The sequence below is a fragment of the Notamacropus eugenii genome, chromosome 3 (assembly GCF_028372415.1).
Source record: "Notamacropus eugenii isolate mMacEug1 chromosome 3, mMacEug1.pri_v2, whole genome shotgun sequence".
Classification (NCBI taxonomy): Eukaryota; Metazoa; Chordata; class Mammalia; order Diprotodontia; family Macropodidae; genus Notamacropus; species Notamacropus eugenii.
Genome location: NC_092874.1, coordinates 278,212,635 through 278,235,884, shown reverse-complemented (window position 1 = coordinate 278,235,884; position 23,250 = coordinate 278,212,635). Strand labels below are relative to the sequence as shown.

Below are 23,250 nucleotides of genomic sequence, written 5' to 3'. Positions count from 1 at the left end.
TCATCTTGAAGAATCACAATACTAGAGAGATATGACAAATCAGAGAGAGTTCAAAACAGAGCAACAAAAATAATTCAGAAGAGTGTGGTTCTGATGAATAAAGATTAAAGAGATGAATAGCTTGGCTAAGCAGCAGCTTTCTACACATATCACATAGTATAAGCATGGGGGAGCAGGAAGGACTAGTGTACTTAGCCTAGTCAAAGGGTTATTCAAATGAAGTATAATTGGAAGAAAATAAAGAAAGGGAGTTTAAGCCAAATTAGAAGTGAAGGTCTGATGCTAGTGAGACATATTTGTCAATGGGAACTCCCTCAAAGAGTTCTAAAGGTGATCTCTTTTCCTAATATTATTCAATAAAATCAGACTCAGAAGAGCTGTTGTGGGGAACAGTCTTATACTGGGAGAGGAAAGTGTTAGATGATCACTTTTGGCCAGTTCAATTCTCTGTTTCTATATATACTTTATAAAATTTCTGTCCTAATATACATTAGATGTGATTGCTAAGCCACTATGATCTTTGAAAGACTAGAGAGCAGGAGAGCTTGACTTTGAGTCTCAGCAATTAAAATATTATTGAGGAGATAGCAAATGAACATTTTAGAATAGAAGTCATGATATCAAAGAGTTAATATGACTTCTCTGAGAGCAGGTCATATATGACCAGCTTTACTTATGTCTTTTTTTCTGCACTACTAGACTGGCAGATTGGAGTATGTTATAGATACAGCCTAGGTAAAAAGGAAGTATTTGATAAAGTCTGCCAGGCTATTATGAAAAATATTGAAACATGTAGCTAGATAATATCATAATTAGACATACTCAGAGTCTATTGAATGCCTGGACCCAAATAGTAATTGTTAATAGTTCAGTGTCAACTTAGAACGGGCCATTCCCCATTCAAAGCTTTGTTTTGTTTTATCAGTGACTGGGACAAAGGCATAGGTAGCATGTTTATCTAATTTGTAGATGGCACAAAGTTTGGTAGGATAGATTGAATCCCAGAGCTAAGATACAAGAAGATCCTGACAAGATAGATCATTAGGCCAAATTTAATAGGATGAGATTTAATAGAGGTGAATGTAGAGCCTCTTGCTCCAGTTTTAAAAAATCAGCTTCCCAAATATAAAATGGGAAAGGCGTGAGAAGAGATGTTCGTGTGAAAACTCTGGGGTGTTTTAAGGAAATACAAATTCACTTTGAGTCCATATTTGATGTGGCACACAAGAAAGTTAACGTAATCTGAAGCTGAATTAAGGAAGGCAGAGTGTCCATGACAAGGGAGTTGAAAGTCTTGTCAGGCCTTCTGTGGACTCACTGCCTCTCTGAAGTATTGTCTTCTGCCTGAAGTGATGCATTTCAGAGAGTGCATTAATCCTAGAGAGTATTCAAAATAAGGCAGCCGGCAAGAGGAAAGGCCTTAACATTAGACAAATAGAGGTTTGGTTGGAGCAAAGTTTAGCCAAGAATAAAGACCAAAGAAGGGACAGCAAAAGCTGACTTTAAGTATTTGAAGAGCTATTTCATATGGGAAATGAAGTAGAATTTTCTTCTTTGCCACAGAGGGTGGCAAAGATAGATAGAGGGTGAAAGAAGCAAATTTATCTCGTTAGCCTAAGGAGGATCTTCCTCACAGTCAGAGCTGTGCCAGTGTGCAGTGGACTGCCTCATGGAGTTCTCCAAGCCAAGGCAGGAGTACTGCTTATTGGGTGAGAAATAGAGGGGTATAGATTGGACTAGATCACCGCTGGAGTCCCTTCCAGCTCTGAGATTTTGTCATTCTGTAAAAGGAGAACCTACAGAAATAGAGAATCAGAATTTCTGACTTCACCAAATATGAAGTCATTAGGTAGCTAGATGGCACAGTGGATAAAATGTTCAACTGGGCGTTAGGAAGCTTCAGACACTTACTAGCTGAGGGACTCTGGGCAAGTCTGTCTGTCCCAGTTTCCTCACCTGTAAAATGAGAATAATAAACAGCACCTGCCTCTCAGGTGTGTTGTGAAAATCAAATAACAGTAATTTTGGAGCCCTCAGCACAATGCCTGGTGCATAGGGTGGGTTCTGTATGAATGCCAGCTATTAGTCATTATTATTAGTTCACTGTTACCCTCCAGTTTGAAATCCACATTCAGATATAGAGTACTATCACCCTCTATCCCCAGTAACCATCCAACAAGCATTTGTTAAGCATTTCCTCTGTACTGGGCACTGTGCTGAAAGCTAGGGATACAATGAAAGATAAATCTCCTTACCCTCCAGGAGATGACATTCTTGTGGGGGAACAACATGTAAATAACAACATATAGTATAAGTTACTTATAGAGTAGATAGAAGATTACCTCAGAGGGGAAAGATGTTAGTAGCTGGGGGTCTGGGAAAAATCTCCTTCAGAAGGGGGGATCTGAGCTGAGACTTGAAGGAAACTAGAGAAACTGAGACGGAGGTGAAGAAGGGAGAGGCTTCCAGTCCTGGGGGATAGCCATTGCAAAGGCATGTCAATCAGAGCCGGAGGATCATGTATAAGAAACTGCAAATAAGCTGGTGTACTTATATCATAAAGTGCACAGAGATAAGTGTAGAAAGATGGGAAACAGATCAGGGTTGTGAAGGGCTTTAAATGACAGAGGATTTTATGTTTCTTATTTAATCTAGGAGGTAATAGGGAGCCAATGGAGTTTATTGAGTGACATGATCAGAACTATACTTGAGAAAACTTAAAACCAGGAGAGAGTTGAGGTAGGGAGACCAATTAGAAAGTTATTACAGAATAAGACATGCATTTTATGTGATCTTTTATGAATTTAATATTTACTTAACTATGCATATTCATGTTTTACAAATGGAGGGGGGATGGAGAGACTTTAGTGACTGGGTAGGAAGGAGAAGAGTTATTGAAACAATTTTTTAAATGCAAAGAAGAGATCAGAAGAAAGGCAAGAAAGACCACAATCAGGACACCTTAGAAAATTACTTGCTTATTAATTTGTTACATATTTAAAATGAAATACAGGCTATATATAGTAGAGATTTGCAATTCTACATATAATCCTTTTCTTCTATTCTGCTGTATATGTGGAAATGTTCATTTTTTTTTTGGTGTCTGTTAGGCCAAAATTAGTTATTTTTTGTTTAAAGTTGATTGCAGTGGTCCAGGGAAAGGATGATGAGTGTCTGAATTAGAGCAATGGTAGTGTGAGTGGAGAAATAAGAATATATACAAGAGGTCTTTTGAAGGTAGTGATGTCAAGGTTTGGCAGTGGAATGGATCTGTGAGGTGAGCATGAAAGGAGTAAAAAATGATACTGAGATTATGAGTCTGAGTGGTTGGGAGGTAATGGAGAAGTTTGGAAGAGGAGAGGGTTATGGAGGAAAGATAAGGAGTCCTGTTTTAGCCATGTTGGTCATGTTGAATTTGAGATGCTTGTGGTACGTCTACTTTGAAATGTCCAAGGCAGCTGATGATGTGGGATTGTAGCTCAGAAGAGAAACTAAGGCCGTGTATAGACCTCTGGGAATCATCTATATATCTTGGAGCTGACTCTCTTTTAGGGAGTAATTCTAGTGAGCTAATTAATCCACAGTTTTTAACAACCCATGGTGGGTGCTACTCACAATGCTGAAGAGGTCTTTGGAGGCAAAGACATATGGAAGTGAGGGTTGATGTTTCATCATAACTACTGATATTTTAATATGATGCCTTAGGGTTTGCCAAATGGTTTAGGTGTGTCGCCTCATTTGAACTGCATGGCACCCCTGTGAGGTAGGTTACTACCTGCGTTATTATCCCCATTTTATAGATAAGTAAAGTGATCGAGTGATTCGCCAGATTAAGTGAAAGAGGCAGTATTGGAACTCAAAGCTCTACTCACTCTAGGCAAAATACTCTTTCCACTCCACTAAATCACCTCTTCAGAAGAATGAGCAGTAGAATCCAACAAGAGATCTCAAACACCTGGAAATGCTACATAAACATTTTATATACCTATTCCTGATGAAATAAAAAACAAACTGGCATACTAGTTCCTAATTCATGAGCTGTGATGTGCTACGGAACCAAACTCATAAAAATGAAATGGGATTTTATCAAGAAACTTTCTAATATCAGGAGTCAGTCTGTAACACACACCCAAAAGGCTCTGTCCCAGAGATGGACACATTGTTGTGTTGTTGTGTTCACAGACATTTACAGTAGCAAGCTGTATACATAAAGTTATATTTGCACTGTTTGAAAACCTGTTAAATGAACTCAGGAAAGAACTGTATGGGGTCAGCTTCAAACTGATAAATAAGCAAGAAAAACATGAGTGTCTCAGTGGTATTTTCATTTTGTTTTTGTTTCAGAATACAGGGTGTGAAGTTTTGTGTTTGTTTACCTGACTTAGAAATTGACAGAAATACAAACATCTACATATCTGTTCAAAACCTATCTATAAAAAAAAATTAAGACCCAGGCAGAAGGACCCATATCCTATATATGAATACATTAACATTTCCTAGTGTGACTAAATTCCACAGAGATGTTCATTTCAAATTTTTTATTTTTCCTTCTAATTTTTGTTAATTAATTTCTGTTCCAAATTGTCCCCCTTCAACCCGCTCTCACTCATTGAAAGGAATAAGATACCTATCATACATATGAAGTCATACTGAACATATTTCTACATTAGCCATATTTCCAAAAAAAAGCAAAAAAAAAGTGTATTCAGAGTCCATCAGTACTCTAGAGGTCAATGGCATTTTTCATCATGAGTCCTTTGGGATTGTTGTCGATCATTGTATTGATCAGAATTAATGCAGATAATTATCTTTAAAATATTGTTGCTACTGAGTACATTGTTCTCTTGATTCTGCCCACTTCATTTTGCATCAATTAATATGTCTTCCCAGGTTTTTCTAAAACCATCCCCTTTATCATTTCTTGTAGCACAATAGTATTCCATCACCATCACATACCACAACTTATCCAGCCATTCCCAAATTGATGGGCATCCCTCCACTTTCCAATTCTTTGCCACCACAAAAAAAGGGCTGCTATAAAATATTTTCATACATATGGGTCCTTTCCCTTTTTTCCTTTGATCTCTTTAGGGTATGAACCTAGTAGCAGCATTGCTGTGTCTAAAGCTTTGCACAGTCTTGGGCATAGATCCAAATTGTTCTCCAGAATAGTTGGTCTAGTTCATAGCTCCACCAACAGTGCATTAGTGTCCCAATTGTTCCACATTCTCCTCCAGCATTTGTCATCTTTTCTTTTCTGTCGTCTTAACCAATCCAATGGGTGTGAGGTGGTACCTCAGAGTTGTTTCAATTTGCATTTCTCTAATTATTAGTGATGTTTAGCATTTTTTAAAATATGAGTTCTGATAGCTTTGATTTTTTCTAAAAACTGACCATCTATCAAATGAGGAATGACTTATTTTTATAAATTTGGTTCAGTTCCTTAATATACTTAAGAATTAAAACCTTTATCAGAGAAACTTTGTAAAAATTTTTCCCCAGTTTCTTGCAGTCCTTCTAATTTTATCTTCATTGGTTTTATTTGTGCAAAATTTACCTTTTAATTTCATGTAATCAAAATTACCCATTTTACCTCCCATGATCCTCTCATTTGGTCATGAATTCCCCCCATCTATAGATTTGACAGGTAATTTTAATCCATACTCCCTTAATTTGTTTATGGTATTACTCTTTATATCTAAATTATGTACCTCTTTTGAACTTATCTTGGCATGCAGTGTAAGATATTGGCCTGTACCTAGTTTCTGCCAGACTACTTTCACTTTTACTAACAGCTTTTGTCAAAGAGTGAATTCTTGACCTAATAGCTGGAATCTTTGGGTTTATCAAACATCAGGTTATTGTGCTCATTCACGTCTTTTTGCATGTTCTTTATCTAATCTATTCCTTTTATTAACCACTTTGTTTCTTATCCAGTAACAAATTGTTTCAGTGATTACTACTTTGTAGTATTTAGTTTGAGATCTGTTAATGCTCGGCCTCTTTCCTTCAGTTTTTTTTTTCATTGATTCCATTTATATTCTTGACCTTTTGTTCCTCCAAATGAATTTTGTTACTTTTTTCTAGCTCTATAAAGTAATTCTTTTGTAGTTTGGTAGCACTTAGCACTGAATAAGTAAATTAATTTAAGTAGTTATCATTTTCATTATATTGACTCAGCCTACCCATGAGCAATTAATATTTCTCCAGTTGTTTAGATTCATCTTTATGTGGGTAAATAGTGTTTTGTAATTGTGTTCATATTAGTTCTTGTGTGTCTTGGCATGAAGACTTCTAAGAATTTTATACAGCCTGCAGTTATTTTAAATGGAATTTCTCTTTATATTTCTGACTGCTTGGTTTTGTTGGTAATATGGAAATGTTGATGCTTTTTATGGGTTTATTTTATATCCTGTAACTTTGTTAAAGGTGCTTATTGTTTTCTATTAGTTGTGTAGCTGATTCACTGGCGTTCTCTAAGGATATCATCATATCAGCTGCAAAAAGGGATAGTTTTGTTTCCTTGTTGCCTATACTTATTCCTTCAATTTCTTTTTTGCCTGTCTTATTGCTATAGCTATTTTCTCTTTTTTTGTAGTATTTTCTTGTTTCTTTTTTTAAATTTATTTATTTATTTATTCTTAGTTTCCACAAGATTTTGAGTTCCAAATTTTCTCCCCCTCTCTCCCCTCCCCCCACCCTAAGACATCATGCATTCTGTTTACCTCTTCCTCCAATCTGCCCTCTCTTCTAACACACCCCTTCCTTCCCTTATCTCCATCTCCTCTGTTTTCATGTAGGGCAAGATAAATTTCTATACCTCATTACCTGTATTTCTTATTTCCCAGTTGCATGTAAAAACAATTATTAACTTTCATTTTTAAAACTTTGAGTTTCAACTTCTCTCCCTTCCTCCTTCCCCACCCATTCCCACTGACAAGGCAAGCGATTCAATATAGGTTATACATATATAATTATGCAAAAGACTTCCATAAAAGTCATGTTATGATAGACTAACTATATTTCCCTCCATACTATCCTGCCCCCCATTTATTCTATTCTCTCTTTTGACCTTGTCCCTCGCCAAAAGTGTTTACTTCTAATTGCTCCCTCCTCCTATTTGCCCTCCATTCTATCATCCCCTTCACACCCCACTTATCCCTTTCTCTACTACTTTCCTGTAGCATAAGATAGATTTTCATACCAGATTGAGTATACATGCTATTCCCTTCTTAAGCCAAATGTGATGAGAGTAAACTTTACTTTTTCCCTCTCACCTCCCCCCTTTTCCCTTCCATTGAAAAAGCTTTTTTTGTCTCTTTTTTGGAAGATAATTTACTCCATTCCATTTCTCCATTTCTCCTCCCAATATATTCCTCTCTCACCCTTTAATTTTATTTTTTTAGATATCATCTCTTCCTATTCAACTCGCCCTGTCCCCTCTGTCAATATGTATATAATCCCTCCAACTACCAAGTACTGAGAAAAGTCTCAAGAGTTACAAATGTTATCTTTCCATGTAGGAATGTAAACAGTTCAACTTTAGTAAGTCCCTTATGATTTCTCTTTCCTGTTTACCTTTTCATGTTTCTCTTGGTTCTTGTGTTTGAAAGTCAAATTTTCTATTCATCTCTGGTGTTATCATCAAGAATTCGTGAAAGTCCTCTATTTCATTGAATGACCATTTTTTCCCTTGAAGTATTGAACTCAGTTTTGCTGGGTGGGTGATTCTTCATTTTAATCCTAGTTCCTTTGACTTCTGGAATATCATATTCCAAGCCCTCTGATCCCTTAATGTAGAAGCTGCTAGATCTTGTGTTATCCTAATTGTATTTTCACAATACTCAAATTGCTTTTTTCTGGCTGCTTGCAATATTTTCTGCTTGACTTGGGAACTCTGAAATTTGGCTACAATATTCTTAAGAGTTTCTCTTTTGGGACCTCTTTTAGGAGGTGATTGGTGGATTCTTTCAATATTTATTTTGCCCTCTGGTTCTAGAACATCAGGGCAGATTTCCTTGATAATTTCATGAAAGATGATGTCTAGGCTTTTTTTGATCATAGCTTTCAGGTAGTCCCATAATTTTTAAATTGTCTCTCCTGGATCTGTTTTCCAAGTCATTTGTTTTTCCAATGAGATATTTCACATTGTCTGCTATTTTTTCATTCCTTTGGTTTTGTTTTATAATTTCTTGATTTTTCATAGTCATTCACTTCCATCTGCTCCATTCTTATCTTTAAAAAATTATTTTCTTCAGTGAGCTTTTGGATCTCCTTATCCATCTGACCAATTCTGCTTTTTAGGGCATTCTTTTCCTCATTTGCCATTTGAGTTAGTCTATTTTTTACAGTGTTATTTTCTTCAGCATTTTTGGGGGTCTCGTTTAGCAAGCTGTTGATTCACGTTTCATGATTTTCTTGCATCGCTCTCATTTCTCTTCCCAATTTTTGCTCTACTTCTCTTACTTGATTTTCAAAATCTTTTGTGAGCTCTTTCATGGCCTGAGACCAATTTTTCTTGGAGGCTTTTGATGAAGGTGCTTTAACTTTGGTGTCTTCTGTTTTCATGTTTTGGTCCTCTTTGTCACCAAAGTAAGATTCTATAGTCTGATTCTTTTTCTTGTTTTTGCTCATTTCCCCAGCCATTTACTTGACTTTCAAGCTCTTTGTCAAGGTAGTTCTCTGCTTCTAGTAGGGTTAGAGGGGTGTACTACCAGCCCCTCGATCACCCCACAATCTGTGGGGCCTAGACCTCCAGAAACAGTCACTGTCTCTGCGTCTGCTACTGCTGTGGCCACTGCAGGTTCCTTCATTCCCTCCGCCTTCAGCCTCCCTGGGGCTGGGGCTGGACTACTCTACTTTCCCACACTGGTTTCATAGGCTTTTTCCACTGACCTTCCAATTTATCCTCTGCGTTTTGGGGTCCTGAAGTCTGGAAGGTGCCACAGGTGCAAGAGATTCAGTCTCCCCAAGGCCTGCTCACATTCTGTCTCTGCCAGCTGGCTCACTCTGCCCCCAGTGTGGCGCAATAGACACTTCCCAATGACTTTTCAGGCCATCTTGGGCTGGAGATTTGCTTCACTCCATCATTCTGTGGGTTCTGCAGCTCCAGAATTTGTTTAGAGACATTTTTTGCAGGTATTAGGCTAGGCTTGGGGGCAGCACTCTAGAAGGTGCATGCTGTTACTCTGCCATCTTGGCTCCGCCCCACTATAGCTATTTTCTAGCACAATATTGAATAATAATGGTTATAATTAACATCCTTGCTTCACCTCTGATCCTATTAGAATGGCTTCTAGTTTATCACCATTACAGATAAGATTTCCTCTTGGTTTTTGATAGATACTACTTATGATTTTAAGAAAAATTCCCTTATGGCAATGCCAATATTTATAAAACAAAGTCAAGTGCAAGTCATGTCATCATTTCTCTGATGGCATGATCTTCGGCAATGATGGATGAACACAACAATCTTCTGATTTCTTACTAATGTTTACCTTTTTTGCTTCTTTTAAGTCTTGCTTTTGAAGTTCAGATTTTCTAGTTAGCTCTGACATTTTCATCAGGAATGCTTGAAAATCCTCAATTTTGTTAAATGTACACTTCCCCACTATAGGATCATGTTCAGTTTTACTGGGTAGGTTATTCTTGGTTGTAGTCCTAGCTTTTTCTGGAAAATCATTCCAACCTTTGCTTCTTTATAATGATAGCTGCTAAATTTTGTGTGATCCTTACTGTGGCTCAATGATTTGTACTATTTCTTTCTGGCTGTTTATAGTATTTTCTTCTTAACCTTAGAGCTCTGGATTTTGGCTATAATAATCCTGGGAGTTTTGATTTGGGGATCTCTTTCAGGAGGTTCATCAGCAGATGCTTTCAATTTCTACTTTGCCCTCTAGTTCTAAGATATCTGGGAAGTTTTCCTTCATAATTTCTTGGAATATGTTATCTAGGCTCTTTTTTCATGGCTTTCAGGTAGTCCAGTGATTCTTAGATTGTCTCTCCTTGGCCTGTTTTCCAAGTCAGATTTTTCCCTATGAGATATTTCATATTTTTTCCTATTTTTTTTCAAGTCTTTTGACTTCTGTTGTTTTTGATGTCTCATGGAGTCATTGGCTTCCACTTGACCAATTCTAGTTTTTAAGGAGTTAATTTCTGCAGAATTTTTTTTGCTTCTTTTACTAGGCTGCTAATACTCTTTTTTTGTTGGTTGTGGTTTTTTATATATTATTTATTTATTTTTCAGTTCTCAACATTCATTTCCACAAGAATTTGCATACAAAATTATCTCCCCATCTCTACCCATCTGCCATCCCAGGACATCATGCACCCCATCCACTCCTTCCTCTAGTCTGTCCTCCCTTCTACCACCCACCCTTCTTCCATCCTCTTTCCCCTCTGTTTTCCTAAAGGGCAAAACAGATTTCTATACTCCATTGCCCATATATCTTAATTTCCAGTTGCATGCTAAAACAATTTTTAACATTCATTACCAACGTTTCAACGTTCTCTCCCTCATTCCTCACCCACCCCCATTGAGAAAACAAGCAATTCAATATAGATCATACATGTGAAACAATGCAAAACACTTCCATAATAGTCATGTTGTAAAAGACTAACCACGTTTCCCTCTATCCTATCCTGCCCTCAATCTGTTCCATTCTCTCCCCTGACCTGTTCTCCCTCAATAGTGCTTGCTTCTGATTACCCCCTCCCCCAATTTGCTGTCCCTTGTATTATCTTCCCTCTCCTATCCCCTTCCCCCCTGTTTTACTGCAGGGTAAAATAGATTTCCATATCCAATTGAGTGTGTTATGCCTCCTTAAGCCAAATCCCATGAGAGCAAGCCTCACTCATTTCCTTTCATCTCCCCCCTCTTCCCCTCCTTTGTGAAAGCTCATTATTCTCTTTTCCATGTGAGATGATTCACTATGTTCTACCTCTCCCTTTCTCATGCTCCCAGTATATTCCATTCAACAGTAAATTTTATTTCTTTTAGGTATTCTCCCTTCACATTTCAGCTCACCCTGTGCCTTCTGTCTATGAATATATATATACATATATATATATATACACAAACAATGTATATGTATATATGTATATAAATAGATATACATGCATAGATAGATATACATATACTCATGTACATATACATACCTACACATATATAATATACACATACATACATACCCATACATGCCTACATATATATTCCCTCTAACTACCCTAATACTGAAAAAGGTCTCACGTATTACAAATAACATCTTTCCATGTAGGAATTTAAAAACAGTTCAGCTTTAATGAGTTCCTTAAGGCTTCTCTTTCCTTTACTTTTTCATGTTTACTTTTTCATGTTTTTCTTGATTCTTGTATTAGAAAGTCAAATTTTCTATTCAGCTCTGGTCTTTTCAACAAGCATGCTTGGGAACCTGCTACTTCATTGAAATTCCATTTTTTCCCCTGAAGTATTACACTCACTTTTGCTGGGTAGATGATTCTTGGTTTTAATCCTATCTCCTTTGACCTCTGGAATATCATATTCCAAGCCCTTTGATCCCTTAGTGTAGAAGCTGCTAAATCCTGTGTTGTCCTGATTGTATTTCCACAGTACTTGAATTGTTTCTTTTTGACTGCTTGTAATATTTTCTCTTTGACCTGGGAACTCTGGAATTTGGCTACAGTATTCCTAGGAGGTGATTGGTGAATTCTTTCCATTTCTATTTTACTCTCTGGTTCTAAAATAAAAGGACAGTTTTCCTTGATAATTTCTTGGAAGATAATGGCTAGGCTCTTTTTTCATCATGGTTTTCGGGTAGACCAGTAATTTTTAAATTATCTCTCCGGGATCTATTTTCCAGGTCAGTTGTTTTTCCAGTGTGATGTTTCACATTGTCTTCTATTTTTTCATTCTTTTTGTTTTGTTTTATAATTTCTTGGTTTCTCATAAAGTCATTAGCTTCTTTCTGCTCCATTCTAATTTTTAAAGAGCTATTTTCTTCAGTGAGCTTTTGAATCTCCTTTTCCATTTGACCAATTCTGCTTTTTAAAGCATTCTCCTCATGGGCTTTTTGGACTTCTTTTGCCATTTGGATCAGTCTATTTTTAAAAGTGTTATTTTCTTCAGCATTTCTTTGGATTTCCTTTAGCAAGCTGTTGACTTGCTTTTCATGATTTTCTTGCATCACTCCCTTTTCTCTTCCCAATTTTTCCTCCACCTCTTTTACTTGATTTTCAAAATCTTTTTTGAGTTCTTCCATGGCCTCAGACCATTGCATATTTTTTTTGGAGGTTTTGGATGTAGAAGCCTTGATTTTATGTCTTCCTCTGATGGTATGCTTTGTCCTTCCTCATCAGAAAGGATGGAAGAAAATACCTTTTCACTAAGAAAGTAACCTGCTATAGTCTTATTTTTTCCCCTTTTTTGGGCATTTGCCAGCCAGTTACTTGATTTTTGAGTCCTTTGTCAAGTAGAGGGTATACTCTAGGGACCTGTAAGTTCTCAGTTCCTCCAAGGTGGCACAATCAGGGGAGAAGTGTTTACTCCTCTCCTGACCTGCATTCTGGTCTGTGAGTAATCACAAGCAATCTTTTCTGCCCTGTAACTGCGAGTCGGATTCCCTCTCCAGAGCCTCCACCAGTTCCGCCAAGCCAGCACTCGTCCTCACCCCAGGACTGCCACTCAGGGCTGAGATCCAGATCAGCAGCTTGATTCCCCAAGTTCTTTAGGTCTAGGGCTCCAAAAGTGGATGCTACTGCCACAATCAAAGTGGCTGCTGCCACCCTGGGGCCGGGGCTGTGGTCAGACCACACTTCCCTCTCACCCAGGTGAACTGGTGTAACCTTTACTGACCTTTGAAGCTGTCTTTGACATTTGTGAGTTGAGAAATCTGGGAACCACAGCTGCTACCCATGATTCTGCTCCCTGAAGCCTGCTCCAGTCCTGTCCCTGCCGAGCCCCATGGCCAAGGCTGGGCTGCATTCCACTCTAAGCCTTTCCTGTCAGCCTTCTAGACTGTCTTGGGCTGGAAATCTGTTTCACTCTATCATTTTGTGGCTTCTGTTTTTCTAGAATGTGTTTGGAGTCATTATTACAGGTATTTTATGGTCTATGCGGGGAGAGCTAGAGGAGATCTGTCCTTCTACTCTGCCATCTTGGCTCTGTTAATTCTCTTTTCATAATTTTCTTGCACAAGTTTCATTTCTTTTCCTAGTTTTTCCTCTATCACTCTTTTTTGATTTTCTACATCTTTTTGTTGTTTTTATTGTTTGTTTTAGGATTTTTAAAGCTCTTTCTTTAGCTCTTCAGGCATTTTGGGCTTATGTCTAATCTGCTTTTTTTTTTCTTTAAGGCTTTGCTTTTAGATGTTTTCAAGTCATTGTCTCCTGAGCTTATGTCTTAAATTTCCCTATCAACCTAATAGCTTTTTATGATCAGATTCTTTTTGATATTGTTGTTGTTTGCTCATTTTTCTAGCCTACTTCTTGACTTTGGATTTTATATTAGAATTGGGCTCTGCTCAGCTCTGGGAGGGGTGGCAGGGTAGAATTCACCTGACCCTTTATCTTTTCCATCTTGCTTTCACAGCTCAATCTGAGGGCCTATAGGTTTTTGATGCTTCCAATATGGTGTGATCTGTGAAAAGATCTGGTCCCTACCCTCCTTGTTTGCACTCCATCCTGGAACTGATACCCCCAGCTGGGTAATGAACCACAGAGCTGCCAAATGGCACCTGTTCCTGTGCCTGGTTCTAGCATAGGGACCCCTGGGGATCTTTTTCTGACTAGGTGTTTGGTCCCCTTATCATCCCTGGAAACTAATCCCTCCCCCACAGCCAGTGCTGCTTCCACCACTGTCTGTACTTCATCTAGGGCCTTGCTGCAATATCCATAGACCTCTCTTTCTATCTTCCTAAGCTGCCCTTAGATGAAAAAAAAAATATTCACTGACTTTTTCTTTGTTTCCTCACTCAGGATTTTGTTTGGTATTTTCTGTGGTCATTTTATAGGAATGGTTTTGGGAGAAGTTTGGCAGTTGTGACTTTGGACTCTACCATCTTGACCCTTTAAGGATGTTAACGTAACTTTCAGCAAGTGAAAGCATTAAAATTTAACTTATATTGAAGTTACATTAACCTATGAGATTTTATTGAGTGTACTTTAATAATTCCATAGCACTCACTTCCAGTACTACTGAAGTCCACCATCTTTAAAAACAATATACGAATAATATTATTAAAACATTCACAAAATGGCTTTTTATGTTGTGAAAGATTTTTAAATGTCTTTATTTGATGGAATGAAATCCATTTTTCAATTTCTTTTTCTTATTTAAACAAGAACCAAACAAGTGATTCTTCCACTATGGAAAATAGTTGATAGTAGAAAGACAGGAGACAACTAAACCAAAAAAGGTAGTGAACTTTATTTTCTTTTCCAAATGTTTAATTTCACACCAATTATTATAATAACATTTCCTATTCTCCTCTTTTTGCCAGAAGCTTCATTTCTGAAACCCTTTCCCTCAACTTCTGTTCCTCTCCTGTGACCTGGGAAGGCAGCTGAGTATCTTTGAAAATGTATTTGCTGTTCGAAATGCTCCAACTGGAATTCTGTAGGGCCTTGGCCTTTTCAGGAGAAAACAACGTTGATAGTCTGGGAGGCGGCTCTGCTAAAGTAGAAGCTATTGGGCAGTGGTGAAAGGACTTGAAAAGCAGCTTTTTTTTCCCAGCTGAAGACCTTGAACTTTTAATTCCATATTTAGAAAAGCTAAATCAGGAGTGTTTCACTGTTTGGGGGTTGGGTTTTTTGTTGGTTTCTTTTCACTACTAACTTTTACTAAAAGAACAATCAGATGTTAAGGAGCCATCAGGGAAGTGCTAGAGGTCCAGGCAATTTGTGGAAATAAAATCCCAAGGCCGTCAAGTCATTATACGGTCATCCCTCCTTCTCTCTGGGGCATCTTAGGTTATACTCAAGGTGCACAAATCGATTCCAGAGTTCTAGTGAATATTCTCTAGAAGAGAGGATGGTAGTTTTGTTGGCCTTTACAACACGGGGCTTTAGAACTCTATTGAAATGACGTTATCTATAATTCTTCATTGTGGATTGTAAAGGGTTATTGGGGGAGTGGGGGTATCATTTTTTTACCTCTTCCTTGTAACTTTGAGTCTTTGCACAATCTTATTCTGATGTCTCATCCTAGCGTAGAGGTGACCCTGGGTCCCCAAAGGCTGTGGTGGTGGCATACTTTCACTTGAGCATGACCATAGCCACAGACTGTTTACTTTTGAGGACTCGCTGCTTTAATATAGAGTTGTTTAAATAGTACACTGGCCACTTGGGGATGAATCTTTTGCTGCAGCAACCCACAAAACAAAGAAAAATACAAACAGACCCTTAGCCCTTTATGGCTTGCTTGTCTTTCCTTAGTGATGGTGGCAGAAGAGGGGCAAAAAATGCTAAGTGTCATGCAGTTTTTAATAGTCTACAAATATTGGCTTGGATATTAGTGATCTAAATGTGAAATCCATTGTCCAGTGACCAGTAAATGGGCCTCAGGCTGGAGGCTGGCATTATCACTGAAAACAAAGCCACTTTGGAGAAGCAAATCAAAGAGTTAGTTTTATCATGTGTTCAAAGGCAACAATAAGTCTCATATCATGAGATAGTCACCTCATATTTTAGTGTGCATGATGTATTCACTTGTAAAAAGACAATGAAGCTAAATGTGGATTATCTACCAATATCTGTTGCAGAGACTGACGAGGTAGAGAAATTCTATGAAAAACTCTTTGAGACCCTCCAATTTAAATCAACGTGTGTTTTAATATTCAGTAACTTCAAACAAAAGTTATATGTAGAAGAGAATGTAAAAAAAATTGGAAAATATGCTTCAGGAGTAACAAATGAGAGAGGCTAAAGGCTTGTTAGAAGGTGCAGAAGCTTGTGGCTATATATGACATATACCTTCTTCAAGAAAAGAAGTCAGGAAACACTAGAAGTGGTAAACAACAAAGAAAATCACAAAAAAAATGAAATTGGTGACTCCTGGTTACCACTGTGAACGTCAAACAGCTTTCTGAGTATACTGAAAACATCAAGGTCTTAGAACAAAAATCAAAATTAATACCAATTACGAGACAGCGTGATACAGGGGAAAGAGGATTGGATTTGGTCAGTTATGCCACTTCCTACCAGTGTGACCTTGATCTAGCTAGTCATTTAATCTCTCTACGATTCAGTTTCCTTATCTGTAAAATGAAGGGGCCAAATGAGACCATTTCCAAAGTTCCTTCCCGCTCTAAACCTATGCTCTTGTGATCCTAGAAGAAAGACTAAAAAGAAAAGAAAACATGGTCTTTAATTGAAGCAGTCACAACTTGACCTGTTGCTCCTGATGCCAAAAATATTAAATCATTTTTAAAAACATGTCAAAACAAACTATCATTTCCTAAGGAAGTTTAACCAAAATAAATTAATCACCCCAACAAAGGGGTATTAAAAATAACCAACAGCAACAATCTAGGAACTGCTTTGAACACACCAACTTCTTACTTAAGGCAGAGAAATATGATAGTAAAGTATAACACCTATTTAGAGTACCACCTTATTTGCAAAGTCTTAGGAAGGAAAGTGATGAAACATTATGAACAGTGTTACCTGATAAAATAGTGAGGAATCAAGGAGGAGGAAAAAAAACTTTAAGGAGAACTTGGCAAGAGATATAAAAAAAGCCCATTCATCCCAGGTGCATTTTGGGATGAAAATGGGAGGATAACTCATTAAAGAAAAATGGACAAGATTTTTCAAATTGCTCCTTTTACCATCAGAACAACCCCACTTGGACTCTGAGCATTCTAGTTTTGTAGGAAGTAGATGTGACTCTGAAGTAAACAAGCATGGGCAGAGCCACTGAACTTGACCCTAGTTCAATTTTTAATTCACTGTACGAAAGAAACTTGTAATTTCTTCAGTAATGTGAAAATTCTTTTGGAAAGAGTCTCATACTAACTTAACTGTTGTGTAAGTAAATTTAAACTATTTTGTGTTAAATTCTCATAGAATGGGTAAACTACACATAGTTTAAAGAAAATCTTCCAAAATATGTTTAGATAGTTAAGATAGTATAAACATTTTCAGAAACATTTTCTTCTTAAAAATGTGGTTGCAGTTGGGACAACTGAGGGAAAATGTTTTAGAAAAAATGTGCACATTCCTTTTATGAGCAGTTTGCCATGGTAGACACGGCCACACAGCGTTCTTTTCAGTATGTCAGCGTGCCACTTGAGACATCATGCTATCTTTTAAGGACACCTCACCACAGCTGTGTAAACGAAAAAATAAAACAAAATGAACAATTAAGAGCTAGATGTTTAAAAGCTAATTCTGGCTTCTCTATTGGTTTTTAATGTCTAACAAAGAGAAAGTCAAAGCTGCAGCTGGGTATTTGTGTCTCTCAAATTGGACTTTTTCTAGTAAGGTTAGGGAGTTGTCCTTTCAGTGATTTTGGCAGTTAGCTGTGGAAAACTAAGTGCCCAGACTATAGCTCAAGGCTAATAGTCAGTGGGAAATAAAGATTGGGAAAGTGTCATTGAGAGTCATCTTAAAGAAAATAAGAAATGTAGTTGTATGTGTGTCAGATGTTAACTGCTTTGCAAACTTCAGAAGTTAGGTATGCAAGGCAAGCCTCAGTGTGCTATGCTGGGAAAGTATGCCATGAAAGCTTTTGGAGCCTTCCGCCTCAAGCTAGTTTTGCATAGTTTCTGGCTGGTATTTTTATCTTGTAATTATGCAAAAAGTCATATTGATTTGGCGGACTGAGAGGTCTGTTGGCATAGATGATGGAATCACATTCCCTTCTGAATTAAGTGGTTATTCCTAAAATGAGTATAGACCTTTAAAAAAAGACATGCAGTACACAAGGTCAAATACTATAAATGCTCCCAGCATTCAATCAGACCTCAAGATAGAAGAGATGCTGCACTCAGTATGTTCTAATAGTTAGACAGCTTGAGATTTCTGCAGTCAAATTAAGCCTTGTATCTATGGCCCTTCCTCTCCATTAGTCCCACATCAGGTTCCATGATAACTGAATCACCCTGTTTGCTTGATGGCTTCAAAATTTGGACCAGAGTATATCATTTAAAGTCATTTTCTATACTCATCAGATCATCTGACGATAAGTTCCTATTTTAGAGTCCAATCTTCCTTCATTTAATTGTAAAAAATGTTAGGAGAAATTGATGGTGCCTGCATAACGTAACTAAAGGTTACATAATAAAATCCAACTCCAGCAAATCACGTAAGGAACCTGTTCTAAAAATAACATGACAATAAGCAAAACTGTATGCTTGGGAAATGGAGGTAATGTAAAAACAAAAATGCATTTCTCCAAGACCTTTTTCTATTAAGAAGCTCTAAGCTTCTTAACAAAGTTCAACAACCAATGAATCAATCAGCATTTATTAAGCAGCTTCTGTGTGCCAGGCATTGTGCTAAGCACTGGTGATACAAAAGGAGGTAAAAGGGGGTCCCTGCCCTCAAAAAGCTCACAATCACAATAGGGAAATCTTAACACACCTAATTTATCTTAGGCGAATACTAAGTCAGATTCTTACATTAAATCTTTTTTTTTTCTGGCCAAAATGTTACATTTTTAAGACACCTTCTTACTCTTGAGAAACATGTAACAGCCTGAGCAACATTCTACCCTGTTACAATTGTTCAGGTTAAATGAGTTCTTCGTCACCACTTTTCAAAAAGAAAATATCCATTTAGGATCTAATAAAGGAAATATTTAATGATTCATTTAGGTGACGTATGGAGTGTTGGTCTACTATTATGTACTGTCTGTAGTAAAAATTTTCAGTTTGAGCAAAACATAATGATGAGGTTGGTGAGGTTCAGGAGTCAGGTTGTCTGGAAAGAATTCAAGAGGCAGATATTCTGCTAGTCAGGAGGGCTTTATTGACGCAAAAGCAGCAGGATAGACCTTAGGGCCACTAACAGTTTGAGAAAAGACAGGGGCTTGCTTTTATCCACAAGTTTTGGGCTCTCACCTAGGGGTGGGGGTATGCTCCTACATGAACAGTTAACCACAGGGAAGGATGTCAGAAAAGGGGAAGCAGGTGTATTGGGTACTTTACATAACAGTTCAAGGACTGGGTCACAAAACAGGGAACTTAGCTTGCAACATTCAAGAATATGGGCACAAACCATAGGGGTTGATCATGTATACAGAAAGTAACAAGGTTTTCTTGTCAGCAGGTAGAGCCCCCTGTTAGTGGGCAGATTTAGATTTAGGCAAATCAGGGCAGCTAGGTGGTGCAGTGGATAAAGCACCAGTGCAGAAGTCAGGAGAACCTGAGTTCAAATCTACCTCAGACACTTGACACTCACTAGCTATGTGACTTGGGCAAGTCACCTAACCCCAGTTGCCTCATCCTGGGTCATCTCCAGTCATCCTGATGAATATCTGGTCACTGGATTCAGATGGTTCTGGAGGAGAAGTGAGGCTGGTGACCTGCACAGCCCTCCTTCACTCAAAACAAAGTCAAGTGCAAGTCATGTCATCATTTCTCAGATGGCATGGTCTTCTTTGGCAACAAAGAACAAACACACAGTTGCTGGGCAAAAATCAGCCTCATTGATAAAAACAAGCCACTTGATTAATTATGACAGAAAAACAGATTAGGTTATCATTTTTATGGTATATTCTTAGGTCTGGATTCCTATAGGCAAAAAAAAATCAAAGTCATAAACCTGCAAAATTGTCAATATCCTTAGGATGTTGTCATGGTTATCTACAAATCAACAAGCATTGATTAAGTGCTTCCTATGTGTCTTAATTAGGCTTTGGGGATATAATAAAGTGAAAGACAAAAAAATGGTATCTATCCTCAGAGAGCTCATATTCTAATAGAGGAGAAAACATGTAAATAAGTGTACATTCCAGATATATGCTGGGTACACTGAAGGTAATTTCAGAGGGAAGGCACTAGCATTGAGTAGGACCAGAGAAAGCTTCATACAAGTGAGGTTTTAGAAGGAAGCTGGGACAGGGAAAAGAAGATCAAGAGCATTTTAGGTATGGAAGACCAAGTGAAAATAGATTGAGACAAGAGATGGAGTATTTTGTGCAAAGAACAGCAAGGAGCCAGTGTAACTGAATTGTGTAATATGTAGTATAAAGTGAAAGACAACTAGAAGGGTAGCAAGAGGTCAGGTGGGGAAAGCCTTTAGAAGCCAAACAGAGTCTTGAATCCAATTTACTTGCAAATCATGGCATCATCTTCCTGATGTCAGGAGCAAAGGATGAACCACAACTTGTGAGTAGTCCAAGCTACCCCACTGGTGACCTAACTGGCCAAGTCCAGTTGGGCAACTCAGCTCCTCCTCCCCTTCCCTCTCCTCCCCTCTCCTCTCTCCACATGGGGTATCGTGCCCTTACCAGACAGTACTCTGCCCAAAGCAAAGGAAGGTAAATTTTGAAGACTGGAACCTACCTAGATCTCTTGGGGTTTAGTGGCTAGATTTCTTTCTTGAAGATGATGCCTTGAACCCAATTCACTCTGGCTCTCATTGATTGGCCAACAATAGGTCCCTACCCAAGGACCACTTAATAGTTACTGTTTGAGCCCTGATGACTCAAGAGTGAATGTAAATAGTAATTGTTTTCCTTTCAGTCAGAAGCCCTGAGGGTCTTCCCCTCCTACTTTAATTTTTTTCATCTTCACCATCTTTATTCTTATTGTTATTAAAGGAGCCATCCCTTGGCTCACTTCTTGAACAGTCCTAATAACTCAATAGGCGTTGCTTCAGTCAAAGTGAGAACTCAGAAAGACCTTAGCTTCAAATGACCACGGTCTCCTACTGTATTCTTGGTCGTCTCTAGTTGTCCTGACATATATCCGGCCACTGGACCCAGTGACTCTGGAAGAGAAAGTGAGGCTGGTGTCTTTTCACAGCCCTCCCTCACTTAAATCCAGCTTACTTTCTGAAAGTCATGGCATCTTCTTCCTGATGCTGTGGTCCTCTTTAGGAACGAAGGACAAACCCCACACAACAATCACACAGAAGACATTCCCACTCCATCCCTTTTCCATGGGGTGAGGCCCACAAGTATTGCACACTGCCAGAGTTTCAACCTTTTTCATTGTATTGATTAGTCATACTGATTTTGTTCCTCTTCTTTTTCTTATGTCTCTAAAAATATTATTGGTTACATGGAATGGCTCTCTGGAAAAGGGAAGAATGCTGATGGAGAGGGAAACTGGTGTAAAAATACATCAATAAAAATTTTCTTTAAAATGGAAACAAAGGCAAACATCATTTTATATTTGATCCTTTAGGTAACAGGGAGGAGCTACTAGAGTTTAATGATTGGGGGGAGGGGGTGTGTGTGAAGGGGGGTGACATGTTCAAATCTGCACTTTAGGAAGATCACTTTGGCAGCTGAGTGGTTATCTGTTCTCTTGCCTTAGTGCCTACAAGTATTGCTGGCAATGTCACTGGATTCCATTTAAGTTACCTCTGAGCACATTCTAAAGGAGGGAGGTAAATCTGAGCAAATGGAAGAATTAGAAATCTCAGTTAAAATGGCCCAGTATGACCCTTTCTTTTGACTATCTCTAGACTTGTATTCCTTTAAGTCTACCAGGTTAATGTCCGCAGAAATACACCATGGCAAACGTCTCTGCTTCCTCTTCATGAAAACTGAGAGGTTGAAGAAATGTAGTCATGGTTCTGAGGCTCTTTCTACTCCATATCGTCATATGTCTTCTCCGTAGGTAGAACTTCCATATAAAGAAGAACACAAGAAACTATCTATCCCTGACATGGAAGGGCATAAGACAGAGATGGCCCTTGGCATATATGGAGGCAGATCAAGTCTGCTCAATCTAGGAACATGTCCAAGTAACTCACCTGCCAAGGAGAGCTCAGGCAGCTAGGTGCTTTATACTCTGGTTTTGCTGCAGTACAAAACTCCAGACTATTAGATACAACCCACTATTTTAAAAAAATCAAAATGCTGTGGGCATAAGACTGTGAGGAGAAGCCCCTGTCCTGCACTCTGAGATTCTCGGGACTAACTTAAGGAGCCTATAACTACTCTCATACTTTGAGTCTAGAATAGGTCATAGGCCCATGAAACCCTGAACAGGAATATAAGCTCTGAAGTTCATCCAAAGATTCAAAATATTTTTCATAAGAAAGGACATTCTAGGGAACCAGTGAGGTCTGTGTCCTGCATGACACTCATTCATGAGCTAGAAGCACCATGAAATTCCCAGAAATGACAAACCACATGACTTCTTTGACCTCTGAGAAGACCAGAATCTAAAGATCATCCCTGTTCCTCTTCCCAAAAGCAGACCAGCAGTTTTGAGACCCTTCACAGGCAAATGGTCACCTAGTCATCCAGTGGCAGGTATGCTCTGGTTATATGCACACTAAAGACATGGAGTGACACTCAAGCTGGCAATTTCCCTAAACAATGACAAAGATATTTCCATCAAGACACTTTTCTTTCCTCTACTTAAAAAATATTATCATATTCAGTTCTTCATTAACCATTCATATTTAATTCTGTAACATATGGTGTGGCTTTGTTGTTTGGAGTTTGGTTTGGTTTGGGGGTTTGAGGTTGGGTTTTTGTGGTAGTGGTGGTAGTTTTGAAGCTGCAACAGAAGACCTGCAAGTTAGTTTGCATTCCTTGGAAACATACCAACTGATGTGGGACTTTGGGAGTGTGCTGATGGACAATGGGAATGTCAGCCTGCCTCATGGACAATCCGTAAGTGACTGACATAGAACTGAAGGTATTTTGTGTGTTGATTCTCTTGCAGTGTGTTCCTGCCATCCCATTGGGTCAGCTGTTATTCCTTTCAGCTCAGCAACCCTCTGTGACCCCAGCAATGGTGACTGCCCTTGCAAACCTGGAGTGGCAGGCCCTCATTGTGACAAGTGCATGGTAGGATACTGGGGTTTTGGAGAATATGGCTGCAGACCATGTGACTGTGCAGGAAGCTGTGACCCTCTCACAGGGGACTGCATCAGCAGGTGAGCAAACAACCTCCTGCCTCTTATCTTACTTCTTTGGATATCTGGAATGCTATTAATAGTTTAAAAGATGCTCCACGATAGGGGGTAGATGTCTTAGAAGGGTTTAGTTAGTTGGACCTCATAGTTCAGTCTCCTGTAAAAGAATTCTTTCAGGGCTTTGGGAATGATTAAGACTCTGGGAATCAC

The 23,250-nt window shown here is 38.4% G+C and overlaps 1 protein-coding gene across 4 annotated transcripts in view; it reads left to right on the top strand.

The window, feature by feature from the left end:
- The window catches only part of NTN4 (netrin 4), a 164,908-nt gene that overhangs the window by 123,421 nt on the left and 18,237 nt on the right, over positions 1-23,250 (top strand). For all 4 annotated transcript variants that reach the window (XM_072655623.1, XM_072655621.1, XM_072655620.1 and 1 more), the window contains exon 6: positions 22,848-23,061. In XM_072655623.1, the coding sequence (XP_072511724.1) occupies positions 22,848-23,061 (214 nt within the window). The remainder of the gene's footprint in view (positions 1-22,847; positions 23,062-23,250) is intronic.